We start from the raw sequence: 23,169 nt of genomic DNA on the forward strand, positions 1-23,169 counted from the left end.
CAATTTCAGATTTTTCTCCCTCCCTTCCCTCCCTCCCCCCTCCCCTAGACAGCAGGTAATCTGATATAGGTTATATCTATATATCTATATACATATACACACATATATATACACACATATATATACACATAATAACATTAATCCTATTTCTGCATTAATCCTGTTACAAGAGAAAAAATCAGAGCAGTGATGCAAAACCTCAAAATAGAAAAAAAAACAACAGCACCCAAAACAAAAGAAATAGTATGGTTCAATCAGCATCTATACTCCACAGTTCTTTTTTTTTTTTCTTGGATTTGGAGATCCTCTTCTATCATGAGTTCCCTGGAACTCTTCTGTACCATTGCATTGGTGAGAAGAATACAGTCCATCACAGTAGGTCAACACTCAATGTTGATGTTACTGTATACAATGTTCTTCTGGTTCTGCTCATCTCACTCATCATCAGCTCACGTAAGACCCTCCAGGTTTCTCTGAACTCCTCCTGCTCATCATTTCTTACAGCACAATAGTATTCCATTGTATTCATATACCACAACTTGTCCAGCCATTCCCCAATTGATGGGCAAGAATGTGAGTTATTATTGATTCAGTTTAATTTAATTAAACAAGGTGTATAAAGCATCTCCTATGTGTCAAGCCCTAGGCGAGTCTCTGGGGATACAAAGAATCTATTTGGGAGCAGTTACTTTCCCTGATCCTAATTTGGATGCCCAAATCCCCAAAGACAGGCTGGATACTCCAATACAAAGATGCATATTTATTGGTGCTGCTATTTCTTCTTTCCAGTTGTTGGTTGAAACTAGATGAAGGATTTATCTGGAGTTTCATGGGTCCAGTGTTTATCATCACTTTGGTGAGTCAAAAATTAACCCTGTATTTTCTGCTTTTGGAGAAGTTGGAGTTGGTTTGCCATTTCCTTCTCCAACTCATTTTACAGATGAGGAAACTGAGGCAAATAGGATTAAATGACTTGCCCAGGGACTTAACACAGCTGTTAAGTATCTGAGGCCAGATTTGAACTCAGGAAGATGAGTCTCCCGACTTCAGGTCCAGCACTCTATTCATTGTGCTAACTAGCTGCTCTTAAAAATAATAATAAGGGGCACAGTGGATAGAGCACCCGTCCTGGAGTCAGGAATACCTGAGTTCAAATCCGGCCTCAGACACTTGACACTTACTAGCTGTGTGACCCTGGGCAAGTCACTTAACCCCAATTGCCTCACTAAAAAATTAATAAGATGCTATTTGCCTATTAAAATAATCATTCCTTTTCCAACTAAATATCAGTAGGACTTGATTTTCTTCATATATTTCAACTGAAAAAAAATCACAACATATTGAATGAAAAAGCCTTTTATTAAGTAAGACATCAAAGCATTAGAGATGTGCAAAAATATGTATGTGTATATATATATATCTATATGAACATATCTATATATATCTATATATACATATATGTAAAGCATTAGTGCTCACTAAATTTTTGTTTTGGAAAAAATAAGATTTTTACTATAAAAACATAGTATTTATGTTAACATATAGTGGGTTTATTATTATTGTTAAGTGGATAAATATGTGTTTAAAAATTTCTCAATTTTTATTTCTAAAATGGTAAAAATCAACAAGGAAGCCAGGTAAGTCAGAAGATTGAGATGAAGAAAAAGAGCATTGCAGGCACAAACGACAGCCAGTTAAAAGGTAGAAATTCAGGAGATGTAATGTTGTGTGTGAGGAACAACAAGAAGACTAGTATCACTGGATTGTAGAATACCTGGAGGGTAATGAAGTATCAGAATGCAGGTAAGGTAGAAAGTGGCCAGGTTTTGTAAGGCATTAAAAGAGAGCATTTTATATTTGAATGTGAAGATAATAGGAAGTGACAAGTTATTGAGTAGTGAGGTGAAATAGTCAGATCTAAGCTTTCAGAAGATTGCTTTGGCAGTTGAGTGGATGATGGATTGGAGTGGGGAGAAATGAGGCATGGAGACCAACCAGGAGGTTATTGTAATAGTCTAGATAAGAAGTAATGAGACTTTGGACCAGGGTGGTGGCAGCGTTGGGGAGAAGGCTATGCATATATGGTTGGTTGTTGTCCTTCCTTCTCAAAGAGGATCAAAATAAAATTGCTTGGGGCAGCTAAATGCCGCAGTGGATAGAGCACTGGTCCTGGATTCAGGAGTACCTGAGTTCAAATCCGGCCTCAAACACTTAACACTTACTAGCTGTGTGACCTTGGGCAAGTCACTTAACTCTAATTGCCTCACTAAAAAAAATTGCTTTATTGGGGTCAAGGTGCAACTACACATATATAAGAGGTGTTGTGAAGGTAGAATCAGTGCTTGGCAACAGACTGGATATTTGGGGTGATTCTGAATGAGGCTTCTAGGATGACACTGAGATTGTAAGCCTAGGTGACTAGGAAGATTCTGGTTCCTTAAACAGGAACAGGGAGGTTCAGAAGAAAAGTTTTGGGACAACACCACCAAATTATGTTTCTGATGCATTCAGTTGGAAATGCCCATGAAGTATCCAATTTGCAGTTGCTTACATGAGACTTGGGGTCAGGAGAGAGTTTAGGGCTGGATAAAAAAAGCACAACAATTTGTGATTATCTACACAGAGATAACGATCAAACTTATTACACTTATCTTCATTTATAAAATAAGGGTATTGAATTAGAGGATGTCTATGATTTCTTATAGCTAGAAATCTATGATTCTGTATTAAAATTTTAACAGAATCAATCACTGAACATAAGGATGAAGTTGTTATGTCCATTTTGGCAAGTATCTTAATCTAAAGGTCTAACTATGTAAAGAAAGAGGCAGCCTGGACTAGTCAATAAATTCCTGAACTTGAAATCAGAAAGGCCTGATTTCAAATCTGTCTTCCAACATTTACTAGTTGTGCAACCATGAATAAGTCACTTAATATATGTTTGCCTCAGTTTCTTCCTTTGTAAAAAGGAGATATCAATACATGTAAAACCTACCCCACAGAGTTGTCATGAAGATTCAGTGAGATACCATTTATAAAGCTCTTTACAAACACAGAAACACTCAGTAAATATCAACATATAATTCATTTCATTGGAAGCTGAAGCTTGCTCAAATATTTCCTTCCTGCATCCTGGGAGTCTATGACTTGTTCTGTTCTGATACAATCTTGTCATCTACCTGTAGTTCTCTCATACCTCAGTAGAGCACTCTTGAACATTTTCATCAAATTTGTGTGTCCTATCCCTTTCTGAACAGATATTTACTAGCTATTTGGTCCTGGGCAAACCACTTAACCATTTGCCTCAGTTTTCTCCTCTGTCAAATGATATGGAGAAGGAAATGGCAAAACACTTCAGTATCTTTGCCAAGAAAACCCCAAATGGGGTCATGAAGAGAAGTAGTACACAACTGATACAACTAACCAACAACAAAAATGCTGGGAAACCATTTCCTAGGTCCATTGGTTGGATGGTTGCAACCATGTTGGTTGTAAATATTGGCCCCAGGATTTGGTTCGAGGTCACCATTTCTTACTGTTCCTACAGATCAACTTGTCCTTTTATTTGACAACCCTGTGGATTTTGAGAGACAGACTTGCATCACTCAACAAAGAAGTGTCCACCATCCAAAACACAAGGTAAGCTGGTAAGCCCCTTCCTTGCCAGAAAAAGTCCAGGGAAGTGGGGGAATTTTGAAGCAAAAAATGAGGGGGCCATTGGCTGAGTAACTTGCAGAGGACAATATTGCTGTAGTCTGGCCTCTGAGGTCCTTCCCAATGCTGAAGTTCTGTGAAATCTGTGCTGATTCAATACCTCTACAGTATATTTCTATTGGGTAATGGTAATGATTAATAATAACAATAATAATGAGGAGGAGGAAGAGGAGCAGGAGGAGGAGGAAGATAATAGCTCACACTTATAAGGTACTTTAGAGTTAATGAAGCATTTTCCTTACTATTGTCCTTCAAGGGATACCATAATAGACATTATTATCCCATTTTAAGAAGAATAAATGACTTCTCTAAGGTCACCTAGCTATATAAGTAGCAGGGATAGAACTTGTACTCAGGCCTCTTGACTCCAAGTCCAGTTGTCTGTCCACTAAACCAAGTGGCCTCTCCCTACAACTCCCCCTTTGCATTCTGATAGACCTAGAATTATTATTAAATTCTTGAAGGAAAGCCAATGCTGCCAAGTAGAAATCAATCAACATCGTATGTGAGACAATGGGAAAAGTGTAATGGACTGCATCAGAAAGTAATGAGTTTCCCATCATGGGAAATCTGTTTTACCCCTTGAGGGTAAAACTTGCACTACTTACATGAAGTAGTACTGATGACCACTGTGGTTTCTTCCACCTTGTAAATTTTGTGATTCATTTTAATATTTGTCTCATATGAATTTTTGAACGATCCTTTTAAATTTAAATGTTCTTTTTTATCATAAACTTTGCAATCACTAAAATTATGAACATTTCAATAGACGGAGAACAAGATATATTTCTTTTAAAAAATAACTGTATATACCAGAAGTATAGTTTCATTTACTACTTTTTAAGGAACTTATCTATTGTACAAGAATGGGTAGCTCTAGCTATAATACAATAACAATTTTAAATGCACATTTAATTTGCTCCTTTTTAATTAGCTGCCAGAACTTTCAACTCTGTATTATTAATTCATTTACCCAAATGTCTCTTCCATAGTGGTATTACTTGAACATGAGCAAAGCTTGGGTTATTTATGCCTGCAAAGGCAGCATTGAAGAAGAGTGGTTGAAAATGATCCCAAGAATGTGAGAAAGGGGAAAGAAGAGGGGAAACCCATTTATATAAGAACTACTATGTGCCAGGCACTGTGCTCAGTGCTTTTTATAAAAATTATCTCGTTTGATAATAGGATATGGACTATTTGTGCTGCACCTGTGGTAAGCCTTCCAAGCACACATAGGTTTGATCAAGCATACTTGAACACCTTGACCCCAACATAGTGATGTCATTGTGGTCCTCTATGAGAACAGAGGATAACAACCAAGTGAGAATAGGAGGTATTGAGTTGGCTATAAGATAAAACATAAAATATGAATCTCTACCTCTTGGTTTTTATAGGATGTTGGCAATTAAAGCCCTAGCTCAGCTCTTCATCCTGGGCTGCTCCTGGAGTCTTGGCTTCTTCCTGATTGAATCGATAGCTACACCAGTCCAATCAGTCATCGCCTATACCTTCACCATCATCAACTCCCTGCAGGGGGTCTACATCTTCCTGGTACACTGTGTCCTCAGCCACCAGGTGATACAAAGCTTTCATTCTCTCACACATGAAGAGTCCCATTTCCAAGCATAACAGATTCAATAGAATCTCAGAGTGGAAAGGACTTCAGTGACCATTTATTCCAATCCATACCTGAAAGGTCCCCTCTATACCTTGACCTACAAATGGTCACCTGGCCTTTGCATGAAAACATCCTGCTGCCCATTGAGATGGTCTCCTTCACATTGGGATAGTTCCAGTTCCTAGAAAGTGTTTCCTTATTTCAAGGCCAAATTTGACTCCTTATAACTGATATTCTTTGCCCCCATTTGATGGCTACACACTGTCTATTTCTTTCCTGATAGAATGTGTTCTCTAGAAAGTTTTCTTCAGGGGAGATGCTCCTTCTGACCAAAGAATTCCCTTATTTTCAATTTTCTAATTTCCTGTCACTTGATTCTACAGTCATGCCTTCCACATGGCAGGAGGTAGGCTCATGGCACTCCTATGATCTGGAAAATCCTGATAAAAATTTTTGATCCTCCCTTTGTACCAGAGAAGAAGTGCAATTTTTCTTTTTCTTTTATGGGGTTTTTACAGGACTTTATGGTATAATTTGGGTTGATATTATACAATACTATACATATCTTTTATATATTTCTGAGCTTCTAAAATTTTCCTGTGTCATCTGCAGCTTCCTCAAAACACCCCCAAAATCCCCATTTAATTTCTTATGGCAACCCATGATATACTGAAACCATGATGGGAAAAGTCATGATGTGGAAAGGATAGCTGTACAATGAAGATTCTGTTATGATTCCCTTAACTCATTCTTTTGATGGAGAGAGAGTCCTTGGTAGAACGTGCAGTAACCTTTTGGTCAAATTTTTCTTCATTTCCATGAAGTTTTCACTGTTTTCATCTTTTTCTTTTTTTATTTTTTTTTCCAGGGCAATGAGGGTTAACTGACTTGCCTAGGGTTAGACAGCTAGTAAGTGTCAAGTGTCTGAATCCAGATTTGAACTCAGGTCCTCCTGAATCCAGGGCTGGTGCTTTATGCACTGTGGCACCTAGCTGCCCCCTGTTTTCATCTTTTTAAAGCATTTTCCTGATTATAATATATTTTTTTCTCAGAAGGATTACAATACAAACACAGGAAGCATTTAATAAAAGATATATTTATCTAATCCTCTTTGCCAAACTGTCAATGGCAATAAGGAGAAGTCACCTGGCGATATAACATGCTCATAGCAAAACTCTGCCAGTTCATCTGGGAAGGGGATATTTCTTTGCATCTGCCTGTAGAGACCCAGTAAAAGATTGCCTGTAGAGTTTTGACCCTCCTTGGAGTCCAAATACCTAGCCACCTAATCCTGCCTCCCACCCCCAGACGCTCAGATGCCTAATTCATAGTTCCATCACTAAAAATAGTGCACAGGGGCAGCTAGGTGGTACAGTGGATAAAGCACAGGCCCTGGATTCAGGAGGACCTGAGTTCAAATCCAGCCTCAGACACTTGACACTTACTAGCTGTGTGACCCTGGGCAAGTCACTTAACCCACATTGCCTCGCAAAATATATATATATATATATATAGTGCACAGCAGAATTAACATCTGTACAAAATGTCTGGAACTGTCTCATCTGTTGTCCTACCTTATATAAACTCTTGTCTACTCCCCCACACAGCTCCTAATATAGGGACTTTCTTGTAGAAAAAGAAACAGGGACAAATGACACCTGGTCCTAGATCTCCCATCTAGTGTATCAATGTAATACTTTTTTTTTTTTTCAGAAAGGAGGTCCTTATCTGTGATTTCATAAGTATGAGGAACTCCTAGTATGGAAATTCTCTTCATCAGTGTAGATCAGCAACTTGTCTGTGACTCAGAGTCATACCTGCCAAGGACACTGAATAGTTAAGGGACTTATCTTCAGTCACATAACTAGATTTGTGAGAGGAAAAACCTGAAGCTTGATCTTCTTCACTCCAAAGCTGAGTTTTTATCCATTAAACTGTTTTTTTGTTATTTAGTAATTTTTTTCAGTCATATCTGTCTCTTTATGTGCCCTTTTGGGGTTTTCTTGGAAAAGACACTGGAGTAGTTTGTAATTTTATTCTCCAGCTCATTTTACAAATGGAGAAAATGAGGCAAACAGAGTTAAGTGACTTGGCCAGGGGCACATAGAACTCAATTTGAGAACTGACTTTATGTGAGTTTTAAGTAAAATGGTCTTTTAGGCAAGTGTACATTTGGCATTCAGACAATGTGGCCTAAACTCTAATAAACCTTGTCTAAGTCATACAGAATGTTAATGAAAAAGCAGATGCTAGTGCACACACACACACACACACACACACACACACACACACGCACACACACACACACGCACGCACACACACACACACACACACTCCTACCTCCATTTCAGTGATGTGGCTGCTAAAATTATCCTCCCTGACAAAACTTAATTCTCTGTCCTTCTGAATCTTCAGGTCCGAGAGGAATTTAAGAAATGCTTTAAGAGAATTAAGATAAAAACTGAAACAGATATTTATGTGCTATCTTCTTCAACTAACCACACCAAAATGGTAAGACTATTTCTTTATCACTCAATATTATTGTCCAAATCAAATACCTCAAGTTTGTTGGAGGTCCTTGTTCCCTGATTTGCCAAGAATAGTGTGACCTGGTCACTGTTCCATAATAGGCTAGGAATGGCAATTTCTCCTAATACCTTTCCAAGACCCAAAGTAAAATTGCTAGAAATATTGAAAGTAGTTTTTGTATTTCATATGGAAGCCATCTTAAGTTGTAGAAACCAATAGAAACCTGAATTAATTTTCAAATTTTACTTTAAAGTAAGTTTAGTTTAACCATAGAAAATTAAATCCTTTGCAACAGGAAGAGTAACTCCTGAAAGGAAGGGATGATAAAGGGTATACTTGACTTTGGCTCTACATACCCTGCCAGATTTGTCATCCCCATGAGTGGGGGAGTGTGTAAAATTTCATGCACCTCAGCACATATCTACATTGGACAGTACCACTTCACAAGATCTCACGTGGACTAGAAAATCTGTCACAGAACATTGTACAAACATGGCATATATTTTTCCAAGTCTTGCTCCAGGCTCCTGAATAGTTTTTAGGCCTTTCCTGTAAGAATTTTGCAACTGAAATGAAAACAATCTAGATTGAAGTTGGGTTTATTGATGTGTGTTAAAGTTCAGAAGTTACAAATATAAAACTAATAAACCATTTGCTTATTAACATGCTAGTCACATGTGGCTCTCTACCAAATAGGTCTAAACACAAACATTTAAAAGTGAAGCTCTGATTCATCACATCTGATTCAGATATATAAACTTGTTTGTATAAAGGTTCGAATTTTTATAGACCTCATTTTTCATCCTCTGGACAAAAGTTTTGTGCTTTCAAGTTACCTTCTTATTCATTTTCAATATCTTTTTGTCTCACTTATGTTACCCACCTCCTTTCTTTCACTTTATTGCTACTCTCCCTGTGCATCTTCCCTCATCACCACAGATGGAAAATAATTGAAGTGTGGAAGGAAAAAAAGATGCCATCTCTCCCGGAAAGGATCTCACTGCTCACTCCATCAGTAAACTCCAGCTCCTGGAGGATCAGAAGAAAGAAAATATATCAGTGGTATATTTAGGAAGTACCACCTCTTGCTGTGTGCTTAAAGAAATGGGAGCTTTGATGCTTTGGGTAGATCGTGTTGTTAGATTTACTTTATAATCGTAATGTCTATGTTATGTCTACAGTGACACACTCAACATCTTCATGCATCTGACCTGCAATTATCTATTATTAACCTTTTCCCCTGGTTGGTGATTTTTTTCCCGAATGAGATTGGGAAGTGGGGAGGTGAGCAAGGAGGAGGGTTTGGAGATGCAAAGGTACCTGCCACTCAGAGGATGCACACGATTAGGGAAAGGAAGGCTTGGGAGAGCATTACATAATATCTATTCTCCCACCCAATTAGCTCCTCAGAGGGATATGAAAGCTGGAGGCTCTTTAGACATTGACAAGCTAGGAACTAGAAAAGAAGCTGGGGATTATCAGTGGGCTATCTCCTCTATATAAATCACTCCATTGACCCCCCCTTTCCTTTCCTATATAAACAATTCCAACATCTTCTCACTTTCTCCTTTTCTGATTTTATAAGTTTTTACTTTCAATATTGGTATTGGAATAATATTGTCTGTTCTTTTATTGCAAATATATAGCATTTCAGCTATGCTATGGATCAAACAGGGTTTTGTGGGCTAGCCTGGGAATGACATGGTTTTCATGTTGTTATTTCCAAATAATCAGTTCACAAATAAAGTTTGGTAATTTAACCCATTCAGTTATTTATCAGTTCTTGTAGTTACTTTGTAAGTTTATAAACTGTAAGCAATACTGAAATAATTGCTATCAGTGAGTTATCTCTCAGTATTGTGTTTATCAATCTGTATACCATTTTGACTTAGTTACATGCATGAAAGTGAATAAAACTAAGTTTTTGCTGTCTTAATCTCATTGATCTGGCATCCAAGAGTCTATCATCTTCAAGAATCTCGCATTGCAGTAAACCTGGAAGGAGTCAGTGAATAAACCATAAAGATTTGATGCCAAACAAAGGAACATTAAAATTAGAATTTCCAGTTATGCTTACAGTTGTAAAATTAAAATATGGCTATAATAATCTTTAGTATCAATATCCTCACCATCCACAAGGTTGTGGCATTTGCCAACAAAAGAGGATAGTGGAATGTAAGCACTCTAAATGAGATCTAATACTCTTCTATTCCAGAATGTAAAAGTACATGCAAGCAAAAGAGAAAGCAGGTAGAAATTTGGTTGCCAATACTAAATGTTTGTTGAATTGAAATAGAAGTGTTTGGGAATACTACCAGAAAAATCAAAGGACCCTGCCAAAGATGGTAATTATGATGACTTAAGTGAAGGTGAAAAAAGTTAATGTGCTTTAATATTTAATTCAATAATTAAATTATGCAGAAAGTTACCCAGGTGATTACCTTGATACCTTCCTGAGTCACAGCTCAGCTATCAGTCACAGATCAGTAGAACTGCATGGGGGAGGTGGGACAGTTCATAAGTTATGGACTGATTGCTCCAGTTCTTAGCAAGACTTTGACTAGAGTCAAGGAAAAGCCAGTAGTGTTCTCAACTACTCACACATTTCTCCTAATTCAAATAAATAAATAAATAAATCTTTCTTCTGCTATGTCCCCAAGTACTTTACAGTTTTATCCAGCTAAACCACATCCCTAGTCAGTTATGAAACTGAAGTGGCCAGAGACAAAATCTAGAACTTTAAGGTTTACAGAACATGTTCCTCACAACAGACCTATAAGCAACCTGAGGTAGATGCCTTATCCCCATTTTACAGTTAAGAATTTAATGAGGCCAGAGAATCTAGGAGGAAGAGAAGAGAAAGGAGAGCATAGAGGTCAGTCAATGAAAAAACTTGGAGTAATCCAAATTCTTAAAGGAAAAACTAAATTAGTTACAGGAAGAAATGGACAGTAATATTATACTAGTGAGGGACCTCAACTTTCCCTTCTCAGAATTAGCTAAATCTAACCATAAAATAAATACAAAAGTAGTTAAAAGAGATGAATAGAATTTTAGAAAAGTTATAATGATAATTGTTATTGTAGAGTACTGTGATATTTAAAATCTAAATTGTGGTTGCCTTAAATTAGAAGCTTCAGCACCAGGCTTTGGGCATTAAACATTTATTAAAGCATAGAGGTATTCACAAGGAGTTCAGAAAGTTAAGAAAAAAGTCCTACCTAGCCTAGAGTTCCAGCCTGGTTGGGTTCTTCCTGAAGTCCTCCTCCATGAGCCTGTTTTAATCAGGAACTCTCTAGCAAGCTGATTGTGGCAGCTTTTTATAGGTCTGGAACAGAGGCAGTCCTTACACACTGCTTCAAGCTGATTGGTTGGCGTCATCCAAATCCATTGGCTTTGAAGGTGTTCTCAAGTTGAGTTCACAGTCTAGTTTCTGAGAACAATACCTTCGTAAGGGCTAGCCAGGTATGATTACAATCCAGTTAACTTGAAGTAGGCTTAATCAGCAGTCAATCACTGTCACTTGATTCAATCAGTATAGATTAATCTCCAGGTGGGTCTTTGAGTACTTTTTCAGTCATATCCAAATCTTTGTGATCCCATTTGGGTTTTTCTCAATAAAGATACTGGAGTAGTTTGCCATTTCCTTCTCCAGCTCATTTTACAAATGAGGAAATGAGGCATAAAGGGTTAAGTGGCTTTTCCCAGAATCACACGGTAAGTGTCTAAAGTGAGATTTGAACTCATGAAGAGAGGTCTTCCTGACTCTAGCCCTAGCACTCTATCCACTGTACCATGTAGCTGAATGGGAATAGAAAGGAATAACTTTGCTCAGCTGTATATGGCAATGTCACAAAATTGACCAAGTATTAGGGAATAAACATTTCACAGTGAAATGCAGAAAAGCAGAAATATTAAATACATCCTTTGCAGATGATAATGCAATACAAATTATACTCAATAAAGGGTAGTGGAAAGAGATTAAAATTAATTAGAAACTAAATAATCTAATCCTAAAGATTGAGTGAATCAAAGGAAAAAATCATAGAAACTGTAGTAATATTAAGTTTTAGAGAATGCTTCAATTTTTCATTTTTATTATAAATTTCAGGTGTAACAACTGGACAATAATTGTAAAATCTCTAAAGGATTATGAATTTCCTTATACATGTTTTTGAGAACTCTCATTGTTTGATTTGATTACTGGCAAAGCTATTTAAAGTTGTGTTAAGCTCAATTTTGTAGGAAATTTCCCAGCTGATTACCAGTATCTGAAACACCTGAAAGACTTTCCACAACTACATCCAGAGACATTCCAAGAATCATCTGAGAAAAGACTTCCAAAGAATTAAATGGACATTTTCCCGGTTTCCTTTTCCCCATAGTATACACTGTTTATAATGTCTGCTTACTAAAGGGGAGTTCCCCCTTTCGTTTTTCTCCATTTGTAATGTCCATCTGCTAAAAGGGGAGTGCCCCCTTTAGCCTTTGTTAATGTGTTGCTCAATTTCTTTTTCTCTCTTTTTATTCCCTTTACTTTGTTAGTCATAAGTATCTGTAATGTTATTGCTTCATGTAAGGAAGTACAGGGGGAAGTGTGAGAATCAGGGTGCCACCCCCTGCTGAGAAAGACATTGTGAGAACCAGGGCAGCTCCACCCTGAGGAGAAAGCATGTGACCAGCCTCCAGAAACTGCCTGGCATCCGGAAGTTAAGTCTATTCATAGACTGCCTGTAAGTCATATCAATCAATGGACCAGCCAATTAGTTTGGAGCTGTCTGTGGGAACCACCCTATTCTGGTCCTGCAGAGAGCTTCTGCTCTAGGAGACTGAGGATCTGGTTGTTGGCAGCAGGGGCAGGCAGAGTAGACAGATTTTCTTTCTCCACTTTTTCTCTTTGCTAAGCCCTAATATATTTTAATAAATACTTAATGTCCAAAGACTGGTGCTATGAGCTTCTAATTTAAAGTAAGCACTTATTAGATTTTTAGACATCACAGTTAGATTATTTTAAATTTAATTTAAAAATTTTTTTGGTGAGGCAATTGGGGTTAAGTAACTTGCCCATGATCACACAGCTAGTAAGTGTTAAGTGTCTGAAGCCAGATTTGAACTCAGGTCCTCTTGACTCCAGGGCCAGTGCTCTATCCACTGTGCCACCTAGCTGCCCCCACAGTTAGATTTTTTTAAACATCACAAAACAATAAATATTTTCATTAAATAGAATGACAACAATGAGACAACATGCCAAAATTTATGGGATGCAGCAGAAACAGTATTTAGGGGAACATTCAAATCTTTTTTAAAGTGTATAAATTTTATTTTAAATGGTCAAAGATGGTATCCATATATATATATAAATTATGTTTAATGTAATAAACATTTTTATTTGTAGCTTGGGGTTCCAATTTTTATCCCTCCTTTCCACCTTCCCCTCCCCTTCTCTGAGGCAACAAGGAATCAGATATTGGTTATACATGTATGATTATGTAAAACATTACCATATTTGTCAGTTTGTACAAGAAAACTTGATTAAAAGAAAAAATGAAAGAAAGTGAAATATAGAATGTTTCAGTCTGTTCCATCAATATCAGTTCCTTCTTTGGAGATGGATAGTATGTTTCATACTAAGTCCTTTGGTATTGTCTTGGATCATTGTATTGTTGAAAATAGTTAAGTCTTTCACAGTTCTTCATCAAACAATACTGCTGTCTCTGTGTACAATGTTCTCTTGGTTCTGCTCACTTCAGTATACATCATTTCATACATGTTTTTCCAGGCCTTTCTGAAGTCATCCTGCTTGTCATTTCTTATAGCACAATAATATTCCATCCCCATCATATACCAGTTTGTTTAGCTATTCCTCAATTGATGTGCATTCCTTTGATTTCCAAATCTTAGCCACCACAAAAGGAGCTGCTATAAATATTTTTGCATAAATGAGTCTTTTTTTCTTTTGGGTTATGTCTTTGGGATATAAACCCAGCAGTGGTATTGCTGGATTAAAGGATATGCACAGTTCTATAGTCCTTTGGGCATAGTTCCAAATTGCTTTCCAGAATGGTTGGATCTTTTCACAACTCCATCAACAGTGGATTAGCAAGCCAGCTTTCCCACATCCCCTCCAAAATCCAATATTTTCCATTTTTGTTATATTTGTCACTCTGATAGGTGTGAGGTGATACCTCAGAGTTGTTTATAGATAGCTTTGATTTCTTTGAAAACTGCCTGTTCATATCCTTTGACCATTTATTAGTTGGAGACTGACTTGTATTTTTATAAATTTGACTCAGTTCTCTATATACTTGAGAAATGAGGAATTTATTTGAGATATTTGTTTCAAAACCATATATATATATATTTTTTTGTGGGGCAATGGGGGTTAAGTGACTTGCCCAAGGTCACACAACGCCATATACAATTTTAAAAATAGTAAATATTTTTATTTAAAGTTTTGAATTCCAAATATTTCCCTACTTCCCATCCACACCTCCCCTTTCCCTGAGGTTGTACGCAATCAGATATAGGTTATACATGTGCAAATATGTAAAACGTTGCCATATTAGTTATTTTGTATAAGAAAACCTGAATAAAAGAAAAAATGAAAGTAAGTGAAAAATAGCATGCTTCAGTCTGTGTTCAATCAATTTCAGTTCTTTCTTTGAAGGTGGATAGTATGTTTCATCATCAGTCCTTAGATCATTGTAGTGCTGAGAATAGTTATTTACAATTCTTCATCAAACAATATTACTGCATGCAAAATGTTCTCTTGATTCTGCTCACTTCACTTCATCAGGAACATTTAAATCTTTAAATGCTTACATCAATAAAATAGAGAAAGAGAAGATCAATTAATTGGGTATGTGACTAAAAAAACTAGAAAAAGAACAAATTTTTAAATCCCCAACTAAACACCAAATTGGAAATCCTGAAAATCAAAGGAGAAATCAACAAAATTAAACGTAAGAAAACCATTGAACTAATAAATAAAATGAGAAGATGGTTTTCGGGGGAAAACAATAAAGTAGATAAATCATTGTTTAATTTGATTAAAAAAACAAGAAACAAAATAAAATAACCAAGAACCAAGTTAAAGTTTCAAAAATAAAAAGCATAAATTCATAGTAATGAACATGAAATTAAACAATACTTAGAAGCCATTTTGCTCAATTACATGCCAATAAATCTATCAATCTTAGTAAAATGAACAAATATTTACAAAGATATAAATTGCCCAGGTTAACAAAAGAGGAAATAGAATACTTTAACCTCACCTTAGAAAAGGTAATTGAATAAACCATCTATGAACTCCCTAAGTAAAAATCCTCAGGACCAGATGGATTCACAAGTGAATTCTATCTAACATTTAAATAACAATTAGTTCTAATACTATGTGAACTATTTGGAAAAATAGGCAAAGGAGTCCTACCAAATTCCTTTTATGACACAAATATTGTGGAAGAACTAAAACAGAGAAAGAAAACTCCAGACCAATTTCCCTAGTGAATATTGCTAAGAATTAGGATTGAACAAATGGAAGTTAGGGACTTTATGAGAAACCAAGACACAATAAAGCAAATGCAAATGAATAAAAAATAAAACCAATATCAAATATCTCCTTGGAAAAACAGCTTACCTGGGAAATAGATCCAGGAGAGATAATTTGAAAATCACTGGACTACCTGAAAACCATGATCAAAATATTAGTTTAGACATCACCTTCCAAGTAATTGTCAGGGAAAATTACCCTGCTATTCTAGAAGCAGAAGGTAAAATAGAAATTGAAAGAATCCACTCATCACCTCCTGAAAGAGATCCCAAAAGGAAAATGCCCAGGAATATTATAGGCAAACTCCAGAGCTCCAAGGTCAAGGAGAAAATATTACAAGCAGCTAGAAAAAAGGAATTCAAGTACTGGGGAGTCACAGTAAGGATAACACAAGATCTAGCAGCATCTACATTAAATTACTGGAGGGCAAGGAATATTATATTCCAGAGAGCAAAGGAACTGTGACTACTACCAAAATCTACCTACCTAGCAAAACAGCGTATAATATTTCAGAGGGGAAAATGGGACTTCAATGAAAAAGAGGACTTTCAGGCATTTGTGATGAAAAGATTTGAACTGAATAGAAAATTTGACTTTCAAATACAAGACCCTAGAGAAGCATAAAAAGGTAAACAGGACAAAAGAAATCATGAGGGATATTAAAAGGTTAAACTGTTTACATTCCTCCATGGGAAGATAATCCTTCTAACTCATAAGATCTTTCTCAGTATTAGGGCAGCTGTAAGGAATATACTTAGACAGAGGGCACAGGTGTGAATTGAATATAAAGGGATGATATCTGTAAAGCATTTATTTTTTGTTTATCCTTGTATTTTGTGGTGCAGGCAGGGTCGGGTGGTTTATGTTTGGGGCTGGATTTGGGCTCGGGTCCTCCTGGGTCCAGGGCTGGTGCTTTGTCCACTATATCACCTAGCTGACCCAAGATGGCATCTTTAAAATAAAGTTTAGGGGTAAGAGGAATGCATTGGAGGAAAGGGAAAGAGAGAGGTGGACTAGGGAAAAGTAGCTCACATAAAAGAAATAAGAAAAATCTTATGGAGTGGAGGAGAAGCTGGGGAAGGAAGGGGGAGTGAGTGAACCTTACTCTCATCAGAATTGGCTGAAAGAGGGAATAACATACACACTCAAGTGGGTATAGTAATATATTTTGCCCTGAGGGAAAGTGGGAGGGGAAGGGGATAAGGTGGGGGTGGGGGGAGAGGTGAAGGAAGGGAGGGCAGATTGGGGGAGGGGGCAGTAAAAAGCAAAACACTTTTGAGGAGGGATAGGGTGAAAGAAGACAGAAAGTAGAGTAAATATCAGGGGAAGGAATAGGATGGAAGGTAATACAGTTAGCAATAGTAACTGTGAAAGAAATGATGAGCAAGATGATATCAGAAGGATGTATGAAAGATGCAAACCATCAACAGAGGAAGAACTGATGGTATCTGAATACAGACTGAAGTATTTTATTTGTTAGCTCCTCTTTATAAAGTTATTTTGTCTATTTTCTTTCACAAACTGACTAATGTGAAGATGTTATGCATAACTGCATGTGTATGACATATTGAATTGCTTGATTTTATAAGGAGTGTTGAGGAGGGAGGAAGAAAATTTAGAACACAAAGTTTTAAAAAATCAATGTGAAAAAAATTTGTTTTTTAGGGTTTTTTTTTTACATGTAACTTGGGGAAAATTCTAAATAAAAAATTTTAAAACAAGAAAAGAAAAGAAAACACTGAGCCTGGAGTCCGGAAGACCTCAATTCAAATCCTGCCTCAGACACTAACTAGTTGTGTGACCATGGGCAAGTCACTTAACCACTGTTTGTCTCAGCTTCCTCAACTATAACAGCATCTCCTTCTCATGGTTGTGATAAGGCTCGAAAGAGACAATATTTATATAAATACATTTATCATAGTGCCTGACACATAGTAGGTGATATGTAAGTGCTAGTTTTTGTTGTTGTGGTGGTGGTTGTTATTTTCGACGTTACCGCCACCCCATGGGGCAATTGAATAACCACAAAACCCTTTTGCAATCATTAAAAAAAGAAGCTGTTGTTTTCTAGTCCAGGACCTTTGTCCTAAATAGTTGTGTACCTTATAGAATATCACTTAGCCTCACTAGGTCTCAGGTTCTTCCTCTGTAAAATAGGAGAATAGGTATCAGTCATTTCAATTGTCCCCTTCTAGCTCTTTGTTCATTCATTTTCAGTCACGTCTGATTCTTTTTGACCCCATTTGGGGTTTTCTTGGCAAAGATATTGTAGTGGTTTACCATTTCCTTTTCTTGTTCATTTTACAGATGAGGAAACTAAAGCAAACAGGGTTAAGTGACTTGTCCAGGGTCACATAGCTAGTCTGAGGACAGATTTGAACTCATGAAGATGAGTCTTCCTTACTCTAGAACCCAGGGCTCCATCCACTGTGCCACCAGGCTTTGAGCTCTAGCGTTCTATAATTCTGATAGAGTTCCTTCCCTGGGGTTATTTGCTATGCAGAGATTAAGGATCTCAAGAGGTAGCATAATTAACTAGCTTGAGCCTTGGATGAAAAGCCTTCTCTTCACCTCTCTGGACCTCATTTTCCCCATCCGTACAAAAGCCATATGGTGTGTCAACAAGACTTTGCTGCAATGCATTTGTGATGTCTAGTCCATGTAGTTCTATACTCTTGTTTATAAAGCATCTAAAGATATGCCTTTTATTTAGGATTTTTAAAATGAGAAATGCTATTCTAGTGGATGGATGAATTATATTTGCCACAAATGTGGCAAAGGAAAATTGTAACTCCTTCAAAAGAAAGCTCTATTGTTCTCCACAAAGGAGCAAGTCTCAAGGCCTTCCCTCTTGGCAATGGAAAAACTAATTAGAGACGAGAGAGAACTTTGAAGGACTCATTGTGCCCAACTATATAACTTGTTTTACAAGGCTGTTAAAAAAGTCTCTCCCCGTTTCCAAGATTGTGATATTGCTCAACTCAGTCTGAGTGAAGTAGTTTTCTTTGTAGCACACTGGTTCCCATAGATGAGTGGAGTGAAGACCCACAGATAAAGATAAGCTTTCTAATTCTACTCTCATCATCCCATTCAGCCAATCACTTCCCCAGAATCTCCAGATAGCTAGAAAATGGAAACATTTCAAATGTGCTTCTGAGATGAGATATTTTTGCATAAAAAAGTGAGCATGTGGCACCACTTGGTGGTAAGCTGCTACTTCCCACCAAATTATCAGTGGTTCTGAGACACAGATGATAACACCTTGGGGGTGGTATGAACACTTGGGAGGGAGTACTAGGATTGTGGTTTAACACGGGTACTAAGACCTTTTCTCTGACTTCTGCTGGGTGATCTGAGACCACAGGCCTCTCTCTGGATTACCCAGATGGCTAGTACAACAACCCAAAGAATTGCCTGCAGCAGATCTCATTAGGATTCCTCAATTCTAAATTCTAACACTAATTGTTGCTCTAATTTTGCATGCCTAGAGGCTTCTCTATAAACTTTTTTTTTTTTAGTGAGGCAATTGGGGTTAAGTGACTTGCCCAGGGTCACACAGCTAGTAAGTGTTAAGTGTCTGAGGCTGGATTTGAACTCAGGTACTCCTGACTCCAGGGCCGGTGCTCTATCCACTGCGTCACCTAGCTGCCCCCTCTATAAACTTTTAATCCCCTAGAAGTGGGGAAGGGGAACGCAGGCCTGAGTTTGATTCCCGGGCTGTACACCACGTGGGAGAGGTGGTCCCCTTCCCTTCTCTAGGGACCCCACCTCCTCCTCCTCTCCTTGATTCTCCTGCCCAGGAGGTCACGAGATCTAATCCACCTTTCTCAGGTCCTGATCTTGCACATGCACAGCTTTCCCTACCTGCATTTGCAGCTTCAGGCTCAGTCCTTCCCCAGCCTGGCTGTGCTTCTGACTGGACCTTAGAAAACCCTTTAAATTACAGTTATGCTCCTTTTGTTCGTAATTTTGCTAATCTGCTTTTGTCTTTAATTGGTAACCTTATAAAGCATTTGTATGGTGAAAAAACTGACAGACAATATAGAGGGGTTAAAGAAGAAAAACTTAAGCTGAATAAGAATGACAATCATCAACATAGTTCAAGACTCCGCTTCTTTTGCCATGGAAGGGTATATATTTTATAGAAATGTAGACGTCAGCAGCAAGGTATTGATATGAGTATTGGGGATTTTAGATACCAGAATCAAAAGTGTTCTAAATTCACTCAGAGTAATAGTATCAGTTCAGAGGTTACATAGGATTTCTATGCTATTACATCTACATTTTGAAATTAATGGTATGGGTCTATTGTCATGCTTTTGAGATTGTGTTTTATACTTGGCTTTTTTTTAAAAAAGAGAATATTTGTAAAAGCTTTTTATAGTCGTGATCAAGTTTATATTTTAATACTCATTAATATTAAGTTCATATTCATTTAGATTTCGTTAGTTTGAATTTCATTGTCTTTTATTCTTTCATGTGTATTTTCTTCTATTCATTCATCTATCTCTATTTTGAAACATTGCAAGATGGTTTTGATTTCATAATACAATGTTAATTCTGGGAGTATTGTGCTCTCATATTCTGAGTTGTTTGTTTTTGTTATTTTTTCTCAACTGATTATTTGATCAAACTCTTTAAAGCATTTCCCTGGCAAATTGGTTGCCATGGCAAGTGTAAATTGATTCTAGAAGTATCATTTTTAATAAGCATATTCCAGAAAAAAAAAAGAGGGGAACATTTGTAAAAGTTTTCTTTTTTCAAAAAAAAAAGTTTTCTCTGAGATTGTGTTGTGCTTAACTTGTATTTAAATATGTTCTGATTTTTCACAAAAGTAATTGTATAGTTAGTAAAAAAAGGGGGGTATTATTTGAAATTGTTGCATAATTATATATTATATTCTGAGTCAAGATGTATTCACATTTTTTGCGATCATTTATTATTCTCAATTTTAAAATCCATATGAGATTTGGATTATGGGAACTTATCATTTAACACATTAATTGCCTTTATTCTGAGTTATCAGATGCCAGTTGGCCAAGATGCCATCCAATCACAAGAGGAATACATGCAAGAGCAGACATTGAACTGTCACATGAGGGGAGACATGCATGAAGTCAAGGTTTGGCCAAGGGAATGGCTTTTGACAAATGTTGAGGTTGTATTCTATTGGTTTAATATTTTCTTTTCTTTTTCCCCACAATACTGTACAGATGGCTGGAAGTTTTGATCCCACCCATCTCATTCTTCACCTGGCTTCTATGCCCCCGCCTATATGCCTGATGCCATGGACATCTCAATCCCATGCATCTAATTAAGTTTGACTCAGTTTCCTCCAATATGTTCAGTGGCATGCACATATATTCCATCCACCTATTTTAAGCCTGGCAGTATGCGTGGGCAGTATGTATTGCTCAAGTGTGGGAATGCTTATATCCCATCATTTCTCTGTTCTTTTACGGTAACCCCCATAATTATCTCAGGTGTCATGATAAATATAGTGTTGACTTTGGCCTTGACATCTGTTACCAATTATATTATATTTTTAAATTTCTCATAATGACATGAGGATAATTAGGCAGATGATGCAAAAAGTGATGAAACAAAGATAAAAATTATTTCAAAAATTAATATTGCAGCAATTGTCTTCTCAATTTACCCTCCATAAGGGGGGACTATAGTAATATTAATTTTAAAGAAAATGTCAAGTTTTGTTTTATTATATGTTTCATGTGTAACAACTAAGATTCTGAATTCCCTTAGACATGTTTTTGAGAACTTTCATTGTTTGATTATTGGCAAAGGTATTTTAAAGTTGTGTTAAGCTCAATTTTGTAGGAAAATTTCCTGGCTTATTACCAGCATCCACACATCAACCCCTGAAAAGACTTCCATTCCATGACTACACCTAGAGGACATCTGAGAAAAGACTTTCAGAGACTTTAAATGAACATTTTTGTTTTGTTGTTGTTGTTGGGTTTTTTTCTTTTCTCTTTCTGTTATATAATATACACCATCTGTTACATGTACCCTCTGCAGAGGCCCTCCCTTTGCAAGACCAATGTCAAAGCGCCAGTTCATGAGGACAAAAATTGCCCCTCTGGACAAAACTTTCCTCTCTCCCTTTTCTATATTGATATTATCATATTATTAGTTAGCATAGGATATTATTTTTGACTGTTTCAATGAGCAAACTCATTTGTTTTTCAAATGAAACAAACCGGGGAATGTGGTAAAAAGCAGAAGTTTTAGCTGAATTATTTGAGAGTTGAGCACATGCTAATGAAGCTGCTTTTGAAGGACCGCCCTTTTGGGGAGGAGACTGCAACAATGGCAGTGTGCCTGCTGCTGCCCTGAGAGCTGCCCAAGCAAGCCATACTTCTGGGACGCCAACTTAAAACTGAGAGTGGAATGGAAGTTCGCTCTCTGACTCTGGCTTCTCAGCTTAGTGGTGGCAGCACACTTGTCTGGTGATCGGCTCTGGTTCTGGGCCTGGCAGGCAGTTTTGGGATTTGGTGACTTTTCTAATGGAATAGAGACTAAGCTTAGATCTAAGATTCTTCATTTGTATTTCTACTTTCCTATTTCCCTAATTGGTATCACCTTTTGTTGTCTAATTAATTCCCAAACAATAAAAGATAATCCCTCACTGATTAAAGCTCAGAAGCTTCTTTTTCTTAGTGGTCTGGGAGATATATAAGGGAAAAGTTAAAGGGGGAGTTTAATGCTCCTCTATTCCAATTTTAAATCTCACACTAAATACTAGGGCAGCTAGGTGGCACAGTAGACAGAGCACTAGGCTGGGAATCAGGAAGACTCATCTTCCTGAGTTCGTATCCTGCCTTAGATACTAATTGTGTGATCCTTAATCCTGTGTTCCTCGGTTTCCTCATCTATAAAATGAGCTGGAGAAGGAAATGGCAAACCATTCCTGTATCTTTACCAAGAAAACTGCCAGTGGGGTTCAGACACAACTGAAATGATTCAACAACAAAAAGTTAAATGGAATAGTTAATGAAGAGAGGACTACACTTGGAGCCAAGAAGACCTGATGTCTAATCATATCCTAAACACTAGTTGTATGACTCTGGATAAGTGACTTAACTCTTCTGTGCCTCAGTTTACTCATCTATAGAATGAAGTATTGGAAGCGATGGCCTTTAAGGTCCCTTCTATATCTAAAAGCAAGCAGGGGGCAGCTAGGTGGCACAGTGGATAAAGCACCAGCCCTGGATTCAGGAGGACCTGAGTTCAAAACTGGCCTCAGACACTAGACACTTACTAGCTTTGTGACCCTAAGCAAGTAACTTAACCCTCATTGCCCTGTCAAAAAAAAAAAAGGAAAAAAGGAAGGAATGACCTTTTTTTTGCAGCACTCCTACGTTTTCAAAAAGTGAGCCACTCCCATTTATACACCTCTCTGACCTGATTGTGACTTCAGGCAAAACAGATTATGAAGGACAAGGTGAGAATGAATGTGAAGCTGTTTCCTGTTTTCTATTTCAGTGAGTTGGCTGTCTAGGGTTAAAGACTAGGTGATTCTGAAATGCTAGTTTGCAATTTTTTAAAGAGCTGAACATCTTACTGTCTCTTTACCCAAGTATGCTGCTGACTAGGTAGCACCAATGCTAACTAGTGACTCTCTACTATAGGTCACTTCTAAGTGCCATAGATTTAGAGCTGAATGGTACTTTAAAACCCATCAAGTCCAACCACTCTCATTGTACAAATTGGGAAACCGATGCCTGGAGACCTCAAA

At 37.2% G+C, this 23,169-nt stretch overlaps 1 protein-coding gene across 1 annotated transcript in view; it reads left to right on the top strand.

Moving 5' to 3' along the window:
* Nucleotides 1–9,772, top strand: part of LOC122745454 (adhesion G protein-coupled receptor E3-like) — a 45,685-nt gene extending 35,913 nt beyond the window's left edge. The window contains exons 14-18 of the mRNA XM_043990780.1: nucleotides 790–856; nucleotides 3,548–3,639; nucleotides 5,109–5,289; nucleotides 7,748–7,843; nucleotides 8,801–9,772. Coding sequence (XP_043846715.1) covers nucleotides 790–856; nucleotides 3,548–3,639; nucleotides 5,109–5,289; nucleotides 7,748–7,843; nucleotides 8,801–8,815 — 451 coding nt within the window. The 3' untranslated portion in view covers nucleotides 8,816–9,772. The remainder of the gene's footprint in view (nucleotides 1–789; nucleotides 857–3,547; nucleotides 3,640–5,108; nucleotides 5,290–7,747; nucleotides 7,844–8,800) is intronic.
* The last annotated feature ends 13,397 nt before the right edge of the window (nucleotides 9,773–23,169 follow it).

Source organism: Dromiciops gliroides, chromosome 1 (assembly GCF_019393635.1).
Source record: "Dromiciops gliroides isolate mDroGli1 chromosome 1, mDroGli1.pri, whole genome shotgun sequence".
NCBI lineage: Eukaryota > Metazoa > Chordata > Mammalia > Microbiotheria > Microbiotheriidae > Dromiciops > Dromiciops gliroides.